Below are 21,161 nucleotides of genomic sequence, written 5' to 3'. Positions count from 1 at the left end.
AAAACATAAAAAAAATACAAAAAAAATACAAAATGGACACATGCAGCATGGATCAGTTTCCCTTCAGTCTCTTATTTCAACAGAAATCTGTTCTCAACGGTTTGACAAAATCACCCCATCCCTCCCAGTACATTTCGAAAGCATCAGTCTTGAGTCTCAGAGCAAATGTTAACTTTTCCATTACATATAACCTACTCCCAACTTGATACCGTAATCTACTGTAGCAAGAGAGAAAATGAAAAACAATATAACAGCTGTTTGACCCAGATGCTCATTAAATATTGAAAGGGCATTTGAGAGTGCTGGCCTGCTTCCTTTTTTGCTTATGAATGATTGTGGCCTTGCACCTAAGTTGAACGTTGGGATCGAGTGTGTTTTAAATCAATCAGTAAACCCTTGTCAGAAGAATTAAGTGACCTACTAATGTAGGGATTTATTCATCTTCTGGGGATTTTCCCCTCCTTTTCTCCACATTGTATTTGGCCAATTCCCTGTCTCGGTCATTGCTCTACCCCCTCTGCCGATCTGGGGAGCGTTGTAGACCAGAGCTTCCTCCGACACATGTGCAGTTGCCAGCTGCTACTCTTCACCTGACATTGAGGAGTTTCGCTGGCAGGACATAGCGCGTAGGGAGATCACACTATTCCCCCATCCCCCTCCTCACACTATGGCAGTGACCAGGGCACATGCACTTAACACATTGAGTGCCAGCGACGCCATATGGCGTCAAGAGAAATTTACCGTAGACTGCCAGCGACGCCAAATGGCGTCAATAACTCCAAATTCATATTTTGACGGGGGGGTGTCGATCTAAGCCTCTTACATCGCCTCTTACAATATGGGAGCTAATGAATGTGTCTAACCTATTTTACAGAACCCTTAGGTGGCGACAGTGCCCTCCGTGTTTGGACAAAGGCCAGGAGTAAAGAGAGAAGAAGTCATGAGGAAACGGAAATCGCCATTGATATGCTTGAAGCATAACGTTACTTAGCTGTGCCTGTGAAAAGCAGTCATCTGCTGCCACAATTGAGCCCCATCCGTGTCCGCTGCGATAGTCCATCCATATGATTTAGTTGCCGACACGGCGACACCGGCGTCTTTATGAAAAGTGACATTAGTCTCAGCTGGGAGCCGAGGACACGCTGTAAAAAAGCGGGGGGATGCAGGCAGCGGACTTTTCAGTGCAGATCAAACTCGGCAAACTGCAGCAGAGACACTCGACTCCTCCCACCACGGAGGCGGAGGAGGAGGGGGGTGGTTGCACGCAGGGCACTAACAGCATACAACAGCAGGCTCGATGCATAGAGAGCAAACAAGCTAGAATAGGCTATCTGATGCCCACCAGCAGTAAATCAAGACCAGCAAGAAGGTGTAGGGTCTGCGCACGCAGGGGCCAGCGCTGCTGGTTGCAGCTAAAACATATTATTTGGCCAAACAAAATTCCTTTGTTTTCACTCTTTTATTTTATTATTTTTGAGGTGTCATTATATCAGAAAATATTAGCTTCAGAGTCAATGATGTGCTTGAATGATAAAACAAGGGGTGATAAAACAGTGCAGGACATGTTGTGTTTTGAATATTGTTATTATGTTACACATCAAATGAAAGCTTTCAATGTGTAGTTTCTTTTGACATACTTTTTCCCGCAGGTAAACTAGACATTCTAACCTTTCATTTCAGCTATAGCATTTTGTTCAACTCAAAGCAGAATTCATTCTGTCGCCTTTCTAACATAAAGATGTGATTATCTCAGAAACTAATTTCAGCATGCTCTTTTCGGTCGAAAACACTCTTTTTCAGAGGGGTGTATTTCCAAAATGGAACGGTTTATAAACACAGTTTTTTTTTTAAATGAAACAGAAGGGTTCAAAGTTTCATTGAGGCTATTGGTTGTCCATATAAGAGGAACACAAAAAATGATATGGCTATATTAAAATGCATTGCGGCCTATGTGGCACAGTACAGCAACCTTTTGCCCAAGGGCCGTGGCACTCAAAGTGTTAATGCGGCCAATTGTGTCTGTATGGACGCCCGATCAAGCTGGAGGTATCACAGGGTCTCGAACCTGCAACCCTCGTGTTGGCAGGCAGGGAATCTACCGATGCACTACCCGGACGCCCTTGTAATGTAGGGATTGAGGATGTGGCAGCAGATGCACACAGTGGGCGGTGTTGACGTCCCGCCCGTGTGCTGTGTCTGTCCCCAGACTCGTAAGCTGGGCGCTCTGCTGAAGGAGGCGGAGCGGCGGCGGGAGGACCTGCAGGGCGAGCTGGGGAGCCAGGTGCTGGAGGTGGAGCGCTCCAAGACCGACATGGAGGAGCTGCTGCAGCACAACGCCCGGCTGCAGCAGGACTCCCAGGAGCACCAGGGCCTGAAAGGAGCCTACAACACGCTGCTCAACAGGTCAGACACACAGATAGAGCCTACAATACTCTGCTCAACAGCTCAGACACACACAGACAGAGCCTACAATACTCTGCTCAACAGCTCAGACACACACAGACAGAGCCTACAACACTCTGCTCAACAGCTCAGACATACACAGATAGAGCCTACAACACTCTGCTCAACAGCTCAGACACACACATATAGAGCCTACAACACTCTGCTCAACAGCTCAGACACACACAGACAGAGCCTACAACACTCTGCTCAACAGCTCAGACATACACAGATAGAGCCTACAACACTCTGCTCAACAGCTCAGACACACACAGACAGAGCCTACAACACTCTGCTCAACAGCTCAGACACACACAGATAGAGCCTACAACACTCTGCTCAACAGCTCAGACACACACAGATAGAGCCTACAACACTCTGCTCAACAGCTCAGACACACACACAGATAGAGCCTACAACACTCTGCTCAACAGCTCAGACACACACAGATATAGAGCCTACAACACTCTGCTCAACAGCTCAGACACACACAGATAGAGCCTACAACACTCTGCTCAACAGCTCAGACACACACAGATAGAGCCTACAACACTCTGCTCAACAGCTCAGACACACACACAGATAGAGCCTACAACACTCTGCTCAACAGCTCAGACACACACAGATATAGAGCCTACAACACTCTGCTCAACAGCTCAGACACACACAGATAGAGCCTACAACACTCTGCTCAACAGCTCAGACACACACAGATAGAGCCTACAACACTCTGCTCAACAGCTCAGACACACACAGATAGAGCCTACAACACTCTGCTCAACAGCTCAGACACACACAGATAGAGCCTACAACACTCTGCTCAACAGCTCAGACACACACAGATAGAGCCTACAACACTCTGCTCAACAGCTCAGACACACATATAGAGCCTACAACACTCTGCTCAACAGCTCAGACACACACACATATAGAGCCTACAACACTCTGCTCAACAGCTCAGACACACACAGATAGAGCCTACAACACTCTGCTCAACAGCTCAGACACACAGAGACACACCCTTTTCATATAAATCAGGCATGCCATTAAAATGTCTTGAATTCTATTATACAAATTCAAGGCCTTAAAGGTCTTGAATGCAGTATTTTATGTTTTTTAATTTAATCTATGTCTATAATGTATTTTTTTCTGGTGAGAAATGATCCCAGTCACACAGATTATTATAGGTCTACAGTTGGTTTGATTTCCACATTTTCGCTTGGTTTGACCAAGTAAAACATATTTTAGAAGCGTTTTATGCAAAGGCTATGGAAAAATGAATGGTGGATGAAATGGCACTCTATTGTCATTAGGCAGCCAGACCTGAGCCTACGTTAGCCTACCTACGCTAACATTAGCATCGTAAGCTGCCCACTGCTCCTGGCTGCCCCCCGGAGGAAGGACATGCCTCACTGGGATACTGTAAATGCAGAGAACTAAATTTCACGGCACCACTCAGCATGTGTGTGTGAGTGTGCCGTCGCCGACAGGTGTATGCATGCGGTGTGGTGATTTGTGACAAAGACGGGTTTGTCCGTCCACGTTTCGTTTCGTTTCGTCGTAAAAAACAAACGACTTTCGACTTTCAATAATAAAAGTCGATCTTGATAATAAAAACGATTATTCGAAAATTTGACATTCGTTACGCATCCCGAGATATTTGGTGTAGTCTGAAGCATGTCGAACAGCAATAGCAGGCTGTCTTGGCTCATTGTTGAGTGTCTATGGGATCAAATAACATAATCATGATCCTATTCATCTTATGTTCAGACATATGTTACATACAATAGACCTTATTCGCTAACCCTGGACGGCACCATATTGTTGACATACCGTCCTGCGCGCACACAGCGCTGCAGCTGACAACTACCGTAGTAACGGCCTTATTGTCGTTTCTGTTCCATTACAAAATAGCGATGGTAATGACACCAATAAAAACCCCACAGTTGTTTGTATGCTGCCGTTAATGCCTGTAATAAATAAACAAAAGAACGAGGTGAACAGACTTTGCTGTGAGGAGCTGTCAGAAAGTTTCACCTGTCTCTCCTAACTATCCACACATCTCCTGTGCTGCTGACGTATCCTCCGTCTCGCTCCCTTCACGTCTGAGGACGGTAGAGATAGAAACAAACCACGGGGACTTTATTGCTGTCATTACTACAGCCATGCCTAACGCAGGTCACCATCCGAACACAATTGGAACGATACAGGTAACGCTAACGGCGGCTAGCTTCCTATAAACGCTGCTCCACATAGGCTGTCACTTCTGATGCTGCTGCGTTATGTGGACAATATGGCGGCGGTGGGCGTGCCAGTACGTGAGTGACGTCAATCGAATAAGGTCTATAGGCTAAATTATTAGTTAATTCAGAGTTAGATTATATTGGAGCAGCCGGCCATTTTCTTTTTGTTTTTTTTTGCCGGAAGTCGTCACACAACCACAACCGGGTCAAATGGGCGTGGCTACATAAGGTGAATAGGGATCCAGGAATTGAGCGAGGCGGGTGTCTTTTTTCCTAGCTTTGTTTTGAGAGAGGCCCACAGTCTCAGACTTTTGAAAAGCCCTGTAGCCTGTACTACGAAGCTATCTTAACAGATCCGCGATAAGTCCCTTTGATCTGGTTTGACTGAACAGGATCAAAGCTATCTAGTTAACCGATACTACGACGCTGGTTTTCTACTCGATAACTGAAGCTGGCTTTATCTGGGATCTGCCTGTGCACGCGCACGTTTTTCGCTCGTGCACAGGCGCGCGTCCACGCGAAAGAGGTGCGCTAGCCAATCACATTATGAACAGCTGAGTTGATCCACGCCCACACCCATTTCTACACCCATTTCCTCATTCAATGAAAGCGCAGTGCGTGATCAGAGTTTTAGCGGATATTTAATGTAACCTATGTCAGAATGAAAATCCGCGTTGAAAATAATCTGCTGAAGGACTGCTAAAGCTGCCGCTTGTATTCACATCAGTCATTTGATTTACTTTGATCAGCGATTTCTGTCCCCTAAATGTGTAATCTCAGCCTATAAATTTCCACAATCTGTAAACCTATTTAGACCATAGATTTAGAAACGCATGCTCAATGAATAATGATCTCTATCACTCATTATGTGTGTGGTTGCACTGATCGAATAATTAATATATAAAATAATGATAATGCTGATGCCTAATATAAAAGAGAAAACTGCTGAACTGAATTGAGACGATGCGGGCATAGTTTTCATTGATAAAAACTAGCCTATTTTTGCTCATATATTGGCATACAGCCTACAGGACACAGTTCCAGCTGAAACATGCAAGAATTGCCTGCATATTTAGTAGCCTATTGGGGCTATCCCATATTTATCCCATATCTATATTATATGTAGGCTATAGGCTTTTCTGGCATGTAGGAGAATATTACCCTCACTCCATTTGAGGCTCCGTGTATGATATGCGCTGCGTGATTAATAGTGATCATATTTCTCCACGCATCGTTGAGCTGTTAAGACATAAAGTGGTAAGTAGGCTTAATTTAATTATGTAGCCTACAGAGCCACAAATGTTTTTCTTGTTATATTCTCAGTTGACTGCAATCTATTTTTCATATGGCGATCTTATATGAACGGTGAGTGACTCCAGAGAGCCGATTATATGGGTCTGTCATGGATTTTGATCTTATCCTCTGAAGCTAACCTGGTCGCGACCAGGTTAGCTTTGCAGCGTCAGTTGCCATGGTGATTGAAAGTTAACTTGCTTTGTAGTACGGCTAAACCAGGTTTAAACTCAAACTTACTCGGATAAGGCATTAAACTAGCTTCGTAGTACAGGCTACTGGTCTAGGCCAAAGAAAGTGAAGTGTGTGTGTGTGAGGGCACCCTGAGGTGTCAGGTGTTCTCAGGTGTGTTCTCATGTGTGTGTGACTGTTTGTTTTCCTGTGCAGGTTCAACGAGAGCGAGCGTCTGCTGAAGGAGCTGCAGGCAGCTCACATCGCCCTCACCAAACAGAGCGACAGTCTGAGGAAGAGCCAGGACGCCCTGCGGCTTCAGCACGACAAGTGAGACGACTGCTGCAACTAACCAGTCTTTTCATTGTCCATTCATCCCTACATTTCTTTTTCTCTCTCGATTAAGTGATTTGTTGTTCCGTCTATAAAATGTCCCAAAATGTTGATCAGTGTTTCACAAAGCCCAAGATGATGTCCTCAAATGTCTTGTGTTGTCAACAAAACAAAGATAATTATTCAGTTTACTGTCAGAGGAGTAAAGAAACAAGATAATTTTGACATTTAAGAAGCTGGAATCAGATAATTTTGATTCTTTTTTTCTTTAAAAAATCACTCAAACCGATAAATCGATTATCAAAATAGTTTTGTCGATTAATTTAATAGTTGACAACTAATTGATTAATCGTTAGAGCTCACACACGTGCACGCACGCACACACGCACACACACACACAAACTCACACACGCACACACACACACACACACACAGGATGAAAGCCTGAATGAGGAACTTGTAGAATGAGCCTACTTAAGCTGTTTCTAAACATGCACTGAACTCCTACTCATAACCGCACCTTATTCAAATGTGCTTCATGTTTAGAACCAACTCTCTGTTTTGAGCGCACTCCTGTCACTGCGGAGGATAAACCACCTACGCCCTAGTCTAATCTCTAGTCTCAGCTCTAGTCTAAACTCTAGTCTCAGCTCTAGTCTAATCTCTAGTCTCAGCTCTAGTCTAAGCTCTAGTCTCAGCTCTAGTCTAAACTCGAGTCTCAGCTCTAGTCTAAGCTCTAGTCTCAGCTCTAGTCTAAACTCTAGTCTCAGCTCTAGTCTAAACTCTAGTCTCAGCTCTAGTCTAAACTCTAGTCTCAGCTCTAGTCTCAGCTCTAGTCTAAGCTCTAGTCTAAGCTCTAGTCTCAGCTCTAATCTAAGCTCTAGTCTCAGCTCTAGTCTAAACTCTAGTCTAAGCTCTAGTCTCAGCTCTAGTCTAAACCCTAGTCTCAGCTCTAGTCTCAGCTCTAGTCTCAGCTCTAGTCTAAGCTCTAGTCTAAACTCTAGTCTCAGCTCTAGTCTAAGCTCTAGTCTCAGCTCTAGTCTAAGCTCTAGTCTAAACTCTAGTCTAAGCTCTAGTCTCAGCTCTAGTCTAAACTCTAGTCTAAGCTCTAGTCTCAGCTCTAGTCTAAACTCTAGTCTAAACTCTAGTCTAAGCTCTAGTCTCAGCTCTAGTCTAAACTCTAGTCTCAGCTCTAGTCTCAGCTCTAGTCTAAACTCTAGTCTCAGCTCTAGTCTCAGCTCTAGTCTCAGCTCTAGTCTAAACTCTAGTCTCAGCTCTAGTCTCAGCTCCCCCTGCGGCTCTTATTTAGCAAGGTTGCAGCAGATGCTCCGGAGGCGTGGAGGGGGAAGGCGGGGATGATGTGCTAAGCGAGCACATTTCGACCATAAATGTCCCCGGTGCTGTTTAATAATTTCATGAATAAACGTAGTTACATGGCTGGATTATTTGGAAGAGAGCCAAATTGGTGAGCAACCAATTAAGCCTACCCTAAAAGTGGAATCGAAATTCGTTCACCAGAAACACATTTTCGTTCTGAGCTTTTAAAATTATTGACATGTGTGTGACATGTGTGACATGTCTAAGTGAATATCTGAAGATTTTCTTTCTGCCCGTGTTCGGGGGAGAGAGAGAGAGAGAGCCGGGCAGTCACATTGCACTCCTCTCTCCGTCACTGAGTTTAGCCTATTCCCCATGCCAACACGTTTTAAGATGCATAGTTTTCTCATCAAGTCAACGTCGAGGAAATATTGGCTCATATTTGTGTCCGCAGATGCTGATAGGAGCGTGCATGTTGTTTGTGTTTCAATAACGATGCGTCCCAAGCAGCACTGTGCCCCAAACCATGCCGGAGCTTCTGCCCATGTTTAGAAAGTGATGAAGTGGTTTATTGAGTCATAGCCGGTCCTGATCCTACAGTTATGATGCACAGTTCATGTTTAGAAGAGGCTTTAGTTTCCTTTTGACCTCACTTATCTGTCTGTATCTCTCTCTCTCGTCTGTGTGTGTGTGTGTGTGTGTGTGTGTGTGTGTGTGTGTGTGTGTGTGTGTGTGTCTGTCTCTCTCTCTCTCTGTGTCTCTCTCAGGACGCTGTCCGTGTTGGAGGAGAAGGAGGGGAAGATCAGATCCCTCCATGCGGAGCTACAGCAGAGAGAGGGTGACATCACAGGTCAGTCTGACGTCGGCTCGTCAATTTGCTTCAGACAGAGCTATAGAGACACTGCATGTAATAGGCCACGCCCATCACGGGGGAAAGGCTCCGTTCATTTCCACACACCAGTGTCATTTTCCTTGAATTAAACATAGCTAAAAGCTGTTGTGTGGTGGGCTGCGCGGACAACAAATGTAAAAAATCGCCAGTTAAAGTTTTTTTGTACTCCTGAGCAAAACAAGGAAGCCAATTGAGAATTGGCGAGAAGAAAAATGTGGATCTAGCTGTCAAGGAAGTAAGCTGGAGTGTTCATCTTCCGTATATACAATCTTTTGTGCAACACGCAACCATGCACGTGACATAGGAGAATGCCAGGATTGGAGGGGGGCTTTCTGTTTTCCCCCGTCTTGGGCGTGGTTTCTGAATGATGACGCGTTACACAGTGTCTCTATGTTCAAAATGTTGGGTTTGATTGATGTGTTGGTTTATCTTTGTGTGTGTCTCGCAAACATTTCCTCAATACTGCAAAAATATTTTCAGATTTGTTTGAAGCAGAAACCGATTCCCCCCCCCCAATAAAGCTAATCTGTACTGTATCTGTTCACCACAACCCATACATCTCGTACTCACTGCCCTTCTTCCCATGCATTAGAATATTGACACGTGCGTGTCTTTGTTTTCAGAAGTATGGCTGACATTAGCTGATACTAAAGGACAACAACAACGACTAGCCAAAAATGAATCCAGTCTTGAAAGAGCCTTTCCACTTTTTCTCATGGATGTATATTTATGAAATCAGTGAGAAAAACAACTTGCCCAATAGTCATCATTTCTTGACCATTTCCTTTTTTCTGGTGAATGTAGTTTTTTTAAGCACTCCACAGATGTCATGTTAAAAACAGTGTAGTTTGGTAAGTGGGTTAGGACATCTACTTTGTGCAAGACACATGCTTTTATACTAACAAGTGTTTATGGACAGCTCATTTCACTTGTAACCATGTCACTATTCCAGTGGGTCAGAAGTGTGCATACTGTGTGCCTTTAAAAAGCTTCTCATTCCTTTAGAAGCTTCTGATCGTTGATGACATTTGATTAATTTGGAGGTGTACCAGTGGAAGGGTTATGGTTTAGGGCAGGGGGAGGTGTACCAGTGGAAGGGTTATGGTTTAGGGCAGGGGTGGGCAACTGGCGGCCCCCGACCTCACTCAGTATGGCCCCTGGGTCAATTTCTTTCTTTCTTATTATTTTTTTTACAAGGCGGACGTTTTGGTTAGGTTAGGTTAGAGTCTAACCGTTAGACCACCCAAATCTGTGTTTTTATTTTACTGTACATCCCAGAACATGGCGCTAATTGTGTTAGCATTGTCCATCCACATACTGTTTAAGGTTAGCATTTGAGCTAACACTATTAACAAACTATATCCAGTATGCACATTGCACATGCAACATTACTAATCTGATTAATATCGTATTTGACGTATTTGGGTTGTGTACCCAATCAAATTGCTGTAGCGGACTGTTTTAAAGCTAGAGCAGAGTTTTGGTGTCATCTGAATGGAAGAATGACTAAATTTGAATATGAAAAATATAAATGTTGACATAATAAACTTTGATTACCAGTCCTTTTCATCAAATTAGTACCGTAAATTCCGGACTATAAGCCACACCTTTTTTCCCGTTTTTTGGCCTTTTTTGGCCCCTGCGGCTTATATAACGGTGCAGCTTATCTATGGATTTAAAAAAAAAAAAAAAAAAAAAATCTCTCTTTTTTAGCACTCTTTCTAACTATAAATCCACTTCTGTTTTAATTTCCTCTCTTGCCCTCTTTTCACCACACCGCGGACACTGTGTGCACTGTAAAAAACAACACAGGTGGTGTTGTGTTATGTTGTTTTGTTGAAATGTTAATAAATGGGAGCTTCCTCAAACAGCCATCTCTTTCCCGACAATCCCCTCTGTGCATGAACCCTTACATATGGTAATTAAACATTAAAACACAATAAAAAAAATACCATTAAAACACCCGCGGCTTATAGTCCGGTGCGGCTTATATATGTAAAAAACAGTCAACTTTGCAGGTGCGGCTTATACACCGGTGCGCCTTATAGTCCGGAATTTACGGTAGCTATAATTGGGAGTGACGGTGTTACAGTAGGCTACTGGTGGAAGTGCACGGCCACAATCTGGCCCTCTGGTACCGAGGATATTTTTTGTGTGGCTCCTCTCTATCATCAAAGTTGCCCATCCCTGGTTTAGGGTAACGCTAACCCAGTGTTTCTCAAAGCGTGGGGTTGGGCCCCCCTGGAGGGCGCAGAGGTATGACAGGCGTGGTGTGACTAGTTTTTTTAATGTGAAATCTGCAGAGTGGGTGAAATAGTTTGAAGTATGAAAACTTCAAACCTCAACTGTAGGCAGGCCCGTAGCTACCATTGAGGACACCGAGGTCATGACCTCGGTATTTTCCACACACACACAAAAAAACAAAAACTTTTTTTTTTTTTTTTTTTTTTTTTTTTTTAGAAAAATAGCCCCGGTCCTCAGATCTATTCATCTGTCATTGATGTTTTAATGCGACAGTTGATCGGAAATGCAACAATTTGCTTCCTCTCTGTGTGCTATAGAAGGAAGAGAAATAACTCACAACATTCAGATTTTGCATTGAGGCTAGATTGGGGCTAGACTTTGGGGACAGTTCTATTGAAGTGAATGGGTAAGTACCGTAAATTCCGGACTATAAGCCGCACCTTTTTTCCCGTTTTTTGGCCTTTTTTGGCCCCTGCGGCTTATATAACGGTGCGGCTTATCTATGGATTTTTTCCAAAAAAAAAAAAAAATCTCTCTTTTTTAGCACTCTTTCTAACTATAAATCCTATATAACTATAATAAGTTTTAATTTCCTCTCTTGCCCTCTTTTCACCACACTGTATGACACTGTATGACACTGTGTGCACTGTAAAAAACAACACAGGTGGTGTTGTGTTATGTTGTTTTGTTGAAATGTTAATAAATGGGAGCTTCCTCAAACAGCCATCTCAATCCCCTCTGTGCATGAACCCTTACATATGGTAATTAAACATTAAAACACAAAAAAAAAAAAAAAAAAATACCATTAAAACACCCGCGGCTTATAGTCCGGTGCGGCTTATATAAGAAAAAAATAGTCAACTTTGCAGGTGCGGCTTATACACCGGTGCGGCTTATAGTCCGGAATTTACGGTAACTCCCCTGTAAAGTGATGTTTGTGTAGATGGGCCATTATATTTAATTGAGCAGTATTCTGCCATGTGACCTGTATGCAGAATATAAATTATATTATATGGGGAGACATTTATTTTTTGTATCATTTTAAAGCAACAGCACAGTAAAGAGGATATTAATCTAACATGATGTCTGTAGTTCTTTATAGATCTAGCCTCTTAATTTTGCTCTCAAAGTGCACCAGATTGAAGCATTTTACTTTCAAATGGAAAAAATTGTCTATCTGGGGCACAGCGCCCCCTAGGCCCCCACACCGCGCTAAAATGACCTCGGTATTTCCCAAACCCTGGCTACGGGCCTGCCTGTAGGTAGTATCTCTATCTTGTTGACTGTGTCTCAATCTGTCCTGTCCTGTCCGGTCCGTCCTCACACACGGTGTAATGAATCCCCTGCACTGCTCTGTGTGTGTGTCAGGTCTGCGTGGGGAGCTGCGAGCGGAGCAGGAGCGCGGCGAGGAGCAGGCTGGAGAGAGGAGGAAGCTGGAGGAGACACTGGAGGTCCTGAGGAAGGAGCTCAGCAAGACGGAGCAGGCCAGGAAGGACGCCAGCATCCGGGTACTGAGAGAGAGACATCAGGCTCCGATGTTTCAAACACGGCAGTCGACTTCAATGACAACACACACTAGAAGCATCAAGTGTTGCAGCAAACCACTTTTGATTTGGTTTAGGTTCACACTGCGTACTTAAAAGCAGGTTTAGGTTCACACTGCGTACTTAAAAGCAGGTGTAGGTTCACACTGCGTACTTAAAAGCAGGTTTAGGTTCACACTGCGTACTTAAAAGCAGGTTTAGGTTCACACTGCGTACTTAAAAGCAGGTTTAGGTTCACACTGCGTACTTAAAAGCAGGTTTAGGTTCACACTGCGTACTTAAAAGCAGGTTTAGGTTCACACTGCATACTTAAAAAGCAGGTTTAGGTTCACACTGCATACTTAAAAGCAGGTTTAGGTTCACACTGCGTACTTAAAAGCAGGTTTAGGTTCACACTGCGTACTTAAAAGCAGGTTTAGGTTCACACTGCGTACTTAAAAGCAGGTTTAGGTTCACACTGCGTACTTAAAAGCAGGTTTAGGTTCACACTGCGTACTTAAAAGCAGGTTTAGGTTCACACTGCATACTTAAAAGCAGGTTTAGGTTCACACTGCGTACTTAAAAGCACGGTTGTCCTGGTGGCTCACCTGGTAGCACGCGTACCACGGAGGCTCAGTCCTTTGCGCGGCTGACTTGGGTTCGATACCGACCCGAGGTCCTTTGGCGCATGTCATCCCCTCTCTCTCTCCCCACCTTTCCTGTCTGCCTACTGTCCTATATATAAATAATAAAGGCAACTAAAAAAATAAAATAAGCAGGGTTCCTACACAGGTCTGGAAAAGTATTAAAAATTAATTTGATAATTTGCATGTCATGAATAGTTTGGGGATTTGAAAAAGTTCATTCTAGTTTTTATCAGGGATGCAAACTCGGCGCTATTCGGCTTTTGTCATCTCAATTTGGGTCATTTCTCTGATTGGTGATTGGTCCAGATCCCAGGATATTTTGTCCGGGGGGGGGGGGGGGCGGATAGGTGACCGGCGATTTGAGGATTATATCATTGGTTAGCAGGACTAGCCAGTCAGAAGACAACAGGGGCGGGTCTTGCCAAGTGAATTTCAACTCTTGTGGGATCTAACTACCGCGCGCTAACGTTAAAACGAGAGGACAGACCAGAGGGACAAACAAGCGGTGATATGCGTGGACTGAATACCGGTGGAAACGGCAAACTGTTTGACAGTTGGTGCAACGCCGACAAATTAACTTGTTTGCTCTACACTGTCACATGGAGAAAGTTGTCTTTCCACACGAGGTAGGCTCTCTGGCTGACCCAGACACAGCGTCTGTTGCACATAGTGCACTCCCATGTTGCATCTGCCAAAACAAGTGATTGCCTGTAATCGCGCAGGTTATATAATGTTACATCCTAACGTTATCTGGTTACAATCATAACGTGCAGCGCATCACTTTATGTCCGTGGTAACAGCAAAGCCATGTTGTTGTTGTTTACAGTTGTAGCGTAATCAGGCATTAACCTTTAATACATTTAGGCTACATGATTATAGGAAAGTATTGTTTCTGATATGTTTATGTGTTTGGTATGTCTAATATCCTTGTTTAGGCCTGGATTTGGAAACTAGACTATAATTAACATTATTTACAGATGGGTTTTTATATAAAATAAAGAAAATATTTCGAAATTAGCTTTTTAACTGCATTTTCTACCTGCTCTGAGCCCTGGATTATAACGGTTATAATCCTCCTTTTTACAAGTTTAAAAAGCTGCAATTTATTTCACAGCAACCATTTTTTGGCAGACACTTTTTGATAGCATCAAACAGGGACACTAGAGCAGCCCACAGAGCAGCAGGTAACATGTGATGCATTTTATACAAGCAGGATGTATAGGGAGTAACAGGTGAATTCATATTGTCACTAAAACACATTGGATCATAAATTAAACTTACTGATGTGATTTTGTGATTAATCAGTGGCTATGGTTCACTCATATGCTCAGGTGCCTAATGGCTATTAGAGTTCACAGTATGTAGCCAAGCTGTGTGTAATGGCTCTGGCTCACTGTATAGAGGCCTAAAAGTCCCACTGATGTTACCAGTATAAATTACAAATCTGTGCACATGGTTTACTAATCCATGGGTTTAGGAGAATAGTAAAAAAAACTATGCCCACTGAGCTACCATATTGTTTTTGTACCAGGTGACCCCTGCTGTTCCACAGTTCTCCTTTATAGATGAATAATGCTGCTGTTTGTTGCATATTCACTCATTCAGCACAGAAATGTGTCAATTGCTTTTGTTGTTCTTGTCAATGGACAAGTTTTATCCACCTTATTTCTAGATGCCATGATGCCTTACATGGTGCTCCCCCCCCTCCCTCCCGTTACGTTGCTGACACCCGTCTGTAAACGATGTTTCAAAGCTGCAGGCGAACGGAGCAAATCAGGTCCAGCTTGGCAAAAATCTCATCCATAAATATCCAGAGTTGTTCAAAGAGCAACAGAAATAGCGGATGTGATAGATACAATTATTACATTCCCTCAAATAAGTCGTCAAACGAGTCTTATTTATTATGACAGCAACACGCCCCCCCCCCCCCCTCCCCTCCCAGCATCATAGTTTTAACGAGGAAATGCGCAAGCTGCAACAATCAAGTCACGTTAGACCGGACGTTGTACCCATAATTATTTTACAGCGGGGCATTCACAAATGAGCTGGATAGAGAAATAGTAAAATAACTGTTGGTGGTGGTGCAGTGTGCCGCCTGCTCCGCGGCGCGTCACACATCCTCCCGCGCATCTCTTTCTTTTTTCACCATACATGAGTTTGCATCCCACTTTTATGTTGTAGACCCACTTTAAGAAAAATGTCCAGATAGAAGGATGCTCTTATTACCCATCCACTGTCGGCATGCATTATATCAGTGATCCTCACTATTTCTTCTATGAGAGCCGCACTGGCAGGACAAAGTCAATAGGAGAGCCACTTTTACTGCAAAACACCAAAAGCCACCCCAACCAAGCACATCTGCCTACCATTTTTTTGTGTTTTATTGTTTTACACACACACACACACACACACACACACACACACACACACACACACACACACACACACACACACACACACACACACACACACACACACACACACACACATATATCCCAGTTTCCCCTAGAAAATCTTTCAGGCCTGGAGGGATTTCGAAACATACCCCGACCGCAACGGTGGGGGCCGTCGCTGGCGACGCTAAAGTTTTAGCTAACCTGTTCACATCTATGTTCACAATGGCATCCCAAGTATCATCATACTGTTATGGGATGCAATGCGAACAGTTGTATTATGGGATGTGCGTTTCCCAGGCAACGACACACGTTGACACGTTTTGGAACATCGCTGCACGCTGGCACAATACTCCGAAAAGCAAAATGCTTATTGTTTTGAATGATTTGGCACCTTCTATTACTGTCAACATCAGTATTGTTGTATTGTAATAATATGCCATAAAGGTTTATTGAAATTTTGGGGAGAGCAGGGGGGGGGGGGAATATATATATATATATATATTTTTGCAATTTCTTAGAGCCGCCAACTAAAGCTTCGAGAGCCGCCAGCGTCTCGTGAGCCGCGCAATGAGGAACTAGGCATTATATCAATAGAAATATTGCCAGCTCTTTTCTAGCGTACGCTTGTGTACGTCTCTGCATGTGGTGCGTCTCTGAGCGCTCGTCTCTGCATGTGGTGTGTCTCTGAGCGCTCGTCTCTGCATGTGTTGTGTCTCTGAGCGCTCTGTCCCATGTGTGCAGGCGTCGTCTCTGGAGCTGCAGAAGGGCCAGGTGGAGACCAAGCTGCGGCAGAAGGAGGAGGAGCTGAACAAACACTCGGCCATGATCGCCATGATCCACAGCCTGAGCAGCGGCAAGGGGAAGAGCGACGTCAACCTGTCGCTCTGAGGGACGCAGCTCAGCAGATGAGTGGAGATGGAAAAAATGTTGTTGTTTTTTCTCTCTCTTTTACCGTAGTTAAATATACCTAATGGACTACAGTGTAGAATTTTAAATTTTAATTAATATGTTTGCCAATTAATTAAACCTTTGTTTTAATGTTAAAGTGATCAGATTTTCATGTAAATAAATGTCTGTTAAGTCACTATCTCCCGCCAACTAAGTTAACACAATGGTGATTGAGCCTATGGCCCATTGATGGAAGCCTTTTGCATTTTCAGTATTGCAGCATTTCTGAACTGGTGTCTGTGCTCTGTGGTGACACAGGGTGGGCGGAGCTAACACAATACACTCACTCTGTGGTGACACAGGGTGGGCGGAGCTAACACAATACACTCACTCTGTGGTGACACAGGGTGGGCGGAGCTAACACAATACACTCACTCTGTGGTGACACAGGGTGGGCGGAGCTAACACAATACACTCACTCTGTGGTGACACAGATGATGCACCACTGTTTGGATCTCACCTGCGATCATCGCTCATCACCATAGGTGTCGCGAAGAGAACCAAACTGACATCTTTGAGATGAGAACTTTAAGCTATAGTACTGTCATGTATGTACATGTCTTTCTATGTGTCTGTCTTTATCTTATTGTTGCTTGGTAATAAATGATCAATCTGTGTTGGTATTGAGTCGAGCAATAACTGTGTGTGTGTGTGTGTGTGTGTGTGTGTGTGTGTGTGTGTCTCTCTCCGTCTGCCTGCCTGGGTGGCAGAGCTCAGTCTACAGATTGATTTCAGTCTCTTTTTCTTCAGTTTTTTATAGAACAATAAACGAACAAGACAAACAGGCTCAGACACAGGAAACGAAGAAAACAAATACATACATAATTGACATTTGGCATTCCCCCAGATTTGTGGCCCCAAGGTGTCCCTTATTTTTCCACATTGAAGGTGGCAACCCTACTCAGTTTTGTGATGTCAGGTATATATATATATATATATATATATATGTATATATATATATATATATATATATATATATATATATATATATATATATATATATATATATATATATACACATATATATATATATACATATATATATATACATATATATAAAGTAATAAAATTCATTCTAATCGTATTCGGAATTCTTTTTTTAAATAATATATTTTTAAAAAGTATCGATAAAGAAACAAACTAATAAGGATAATCAATAATTGAGGGATGCAAACACAAGCTTCACCACACAACCTGGACACCGGTGTAAAAAAAAAAAAAAAAGTGTCTGATATTTTCCTTCATGGTGCTGTAAGGAAGGAGCTCCCAAACTTTTGATTTATTTTTACATTTATTTTTTGTCAAGAACCTCTGAATAAATCCACATTAGATCACGGACCCCCATTTCATCAGATTTTCTAGTCAGGATTAAGGATTTACTACAGTATAATTACATTACTTTCTCATAGGTGGACATATAGCAGTGGTTATAGGGAACATCTGAGCAAAAATAACTTCCAGGGAATGAAATATCAAACCATCTTGGAACCCTGGAGGTCCCCAGACCCCAGTTTGGGAACCAGACTTTTTCCATGAAAAGTTGTGGAATTTTACAGCTGAGCCATGATTAAATAACTCCATTGAAACAAATGTTTTTCTAAGTAAAAAAGAAAAAGAGGCACCATCCCTCCACATTTAATCAAAATCATGTTTCGAATTTTGTCAATTTTGGAAATTTGGCTTTAGGGCCCTTCAAAATGTTAAATATTGACCTTTTGAAATATCAGGTCAATTAGTGTATTTTAAAACACGTGGTCACACTGTATGATCCCTCCAAGTTTCAGCAAAATATGAACAGTTATGTTAGAGATCACGTTTCAGTAGTTAGGAAAAACCCCCACTGATATATTATTATTATTATTATAGGAATTTTAAGTGTGTGTGTTTTACTCAATGTGTTGTAGTGATCTTATTGGACCATAATATTTGGTAATGCTTTAGATTGTGAGGATGGAAGACACAGGTTATTACACCATAACTAACATAGTGGATGGACAGACCCCCGTCTTTATAAGTCACAGACCCACATCAATGCAGAAATGAAATTTGTCTTCTGCGTTTGACCCATCCTGGCTCGTCGTCCATGGTGAGGCCAGGAGCGGTGGGCAGCTGCAGTGGAGCGCCCGGGGAAACTACAACCGGTAAAATTCTCACCCCTTAATTACTGTACTTATTGTTATTATTACTTATTGCCATGTAACTAAAGCATTGTATCTGTAATTTTTTATTAGTACACCATAACTAGCGGACTGTAGTCTTAAGTTTTACTTAATGTTCCTATGGTAGACTTATAGTTTTATTGTCATATTTTTATAAACCCCCTCCTGTTTTTCAGTTAAAACAGGTTTGTACTCATTTTCTCTCACTACAAATAATCGTTTTTATTTATTTATTTATTTATTTTTCAAAAAAAAAATAGTTTCTGTTTCAGAGTGGGTTTGCTCCTTCAGTCTAGGTTTTATTGTTACTTTTTTTTTGAGTTGAGTTTTTATTAGTTTCAGTATTTTGTTATTTTGGGGTGGATTTGTCGGCCAAGATTGAAGAAGTTCAGAATAGGTATTACAATACAAACAACACTATGTGACTCAGTCGTGTAGAGACTTCCCAAATAAACATATGCACCAATAGAGCTCAACAGTCACACATCACAGTTCCGGAAGAATATTTCCCCGTCCATGTTCTCCATTGAGATTTTGATTATTAGCCATAATGTCATAACCAGCCAATTTAGCACGGGCCTGACAGCGCTGAAACGATGCTGTAGAAGCACGGGCCTGACAGCGCTGAAACGATGCTGTAGAAGCACGGGTCTGACAGCGCTGAAACAATGCTATATCTTCCTGTAGAAGCACGGGTCTGACAGCGCTGAAACAATGCTATATCTTCCTGTAGAAGCACGGGTCTGACAGCGCTGAAACAATGCTATATCTTCCTGTAGAAGCCACAAATCTGTAAGATATCCTTGTTTATTTTTAAACATTTTGTAACTACTACACTGTCCACAATCTTGAATCATAGTACCATGAATATTAAGACAATGTTGTTTAGCCTACTTTAGAACTTGATTTACCGTAGGGCTCAGGGGAACATTGGGCTGACCCCCTCCCATTGGCTGAAACGCTCTGTCGCTTAGGAGTAGTTTCTTCACTCTTACGATATAATAATGTATACACTCTTCTACCCAGCACTTTCCTTTGTTTTTCAATGTATTTTAACTCTGAATCTAATGTTTTATTCTCACAATTCTCTGGAAGGGCGCTTGGCTTTGTTCCAGGCTTAAAACATTTGACATAAGGATTTGTCTAAATGTGATTGAGAAAAATGGATGTGGAGAATATTCTACCAGAACCCAAGGTGACCTCACAATGTCACATGACTGTCGAGCTCTATGCCTCCCCGTGCTTGTTGTGATGACACATTTCACCAAATTTGACCAAAAAACTAAAGACATTTTTTAGTTTTAGTTTTGTTAAGTACACATTATCGTTTCAGTAATTTTTTTCCCTAAAGTCTAGGTTAATGTAGGCCAAGTTTTTTCTCCCCCTCCCTTTTCTAAAGTCCAGTTAAAATGTAGGCTAAAATCCCCTCCACCCCACCCCCTGACACACACACACACACACACACACACACATACACATAGTTTTAGTTTTAACTATAAAAAACCTTGCTACACATTCCAAAACACAAGTTCCAAATCTTTCCTCGTTCTCATGTTTTTCACTTTGATTTACCTCCGTACCACACTCTGTCCCAGCCCCCCTGTCCTGTCCTGTCCTCTGTACCACACTCTGTCCCAGCGCCCCTGTCCTGTCCTGTCCTCTGTACCACACTCTGTCCCAGCCCCCCTGTCCTGTCCTCCGTACCACACTCTGTCCCAGCCCCCCTGTCCTGTCCTCCGTACCACACTCTGTCCCAGCCCCCCTGTCCTGTCCCGTAGTGAGTGGGGGTCACCGGCCTGCAGTGTCTGGTTTCTATTTTCTCTCTGCCGTGTTTCTGCAGCTGCTGCTGTCCATCAGCCGGCCGCGCAGCAGAAGGTCGTGTGTGGGGAAGGACTCCGGACAGGAAGCGACCATTTCACCTCCGAACTACCATGAAGCTTCACCTCCTGGGCCTGGGAACGCTTCTGCTCGCACTCCTTCCCTCTGGTCAGTCTCACCGTTCCATCTTGAGTATTATTTTTTGACCTGACAGAATACCAGCTGATTCAGTTCATTCTGTTGATATTCGCTTTAATCAGAAAGTTGCTAGAATGGAAACATGAATCTGTGAAAATATATTAAATGCGAACATGTGATCAGGTGGGTAAAATAGTAGTGATCACACAACTTTGATCATATGAATTGTCATGAATGTCTGTTTGGACTGGAGGTGTTTTAAAGTGAATGTTTACTTGGGACTGGAGGTGTTTTAAAGGCAGATTGTGTGTGTGTGTGTGTGTGTGTGTGTGTGTGTGTGTGTGTGCGTGTGTGTGCGTGTGTGTGTGTGTGTGTGTGTGTGTGTGTGTGTGTGTGTGTGTGTGTGTGTCTATTTGGACTGGAGGTGTTTTAAAGGGAGATTGTGTGTGTGTCTATTTGGACTGGAGGTGTTTTAAAGCAGATTGTGTGTGTGTCTATTTGGACTGGAGGTGTTTTAAAGCAGATTGTGTGTGTGTATTTGGACTGGAGGTGTTTTAAAGGGAGATTGTGTGAGTGTCTATTTGGACTGGAGGTGTT

The 21,161-nt window shown here is 43.0% G+C and overlaps 2 protein-coding genes across 2 annotated transcripts in view; both read left to right on the top strand.

The window, feature by feature from the left end:
* Positions 1-16,971, top strand: part of cip2a (cellular inhibitor of PP2A) — a 95,772-nt gene extending 78,801 nt beyond the window's left edge. Inside the window, 5 exon segments of the mRNA XM_083653921.1 lie at positions 2,207-2,403; positions 6,366-6,479; positions 8,567-8,649; positions 12,304-12,443; positions 16,243-16,971. Coding sequence (XP_083510047.1) covers positions 2,207-2,403; positions 6,366-6,479; positions 8,567-8,649; positions 12,304-12,443; positions 16,243-16,389 — 681 coding nt within the window. The 3' untranslated portion in view covers positions 16,390-16,971.
* A 2,803-nt stretch (positions 16,972-19,774) lies between these two features.
* Positions 19,775-21,161, top strand: part of LOC310798275 (acetylcholine receptor subunit delta-like) — a gene marked incomplete at both ends in the record, with an annotated part of 44,956 nt that continues 43,569 nt past the window's right edge. Inside the window, 3 exons of the mRNA XM_083660778.1 lie at positions 19,775-19,803; positions 20,247-20,346; positions 20,449-20,594. Coding sequence (XP_083516904.1) covers positions 19,775-19,803; positions 20,247-20,346; positions 20,449-20,594 — 275 coding nt within the window. The remainder of the gene's footprint in view (positions 19,804-20,246; positions 20,347-20,448; positions 20,595-21,161) is intronic.

The sequence above is a fragment of the Poromitra crassiceps genome (genome assembly GCF_964638095.1).
Source record: "Poromitra crassiceps genome assembly, chromosome: 2".
In the NCBI taxonomy this organism is placed as follows: domain Eukaryota; kingdom Metazoa; phylum Chordata; class Actinopteri; order Beryciformes; family Melamphaidae; genus Poromitra; species Poromitra crassiceps.
This window is presented reverse-complemented; position numbering and strand designations above follow the sequence as displayed.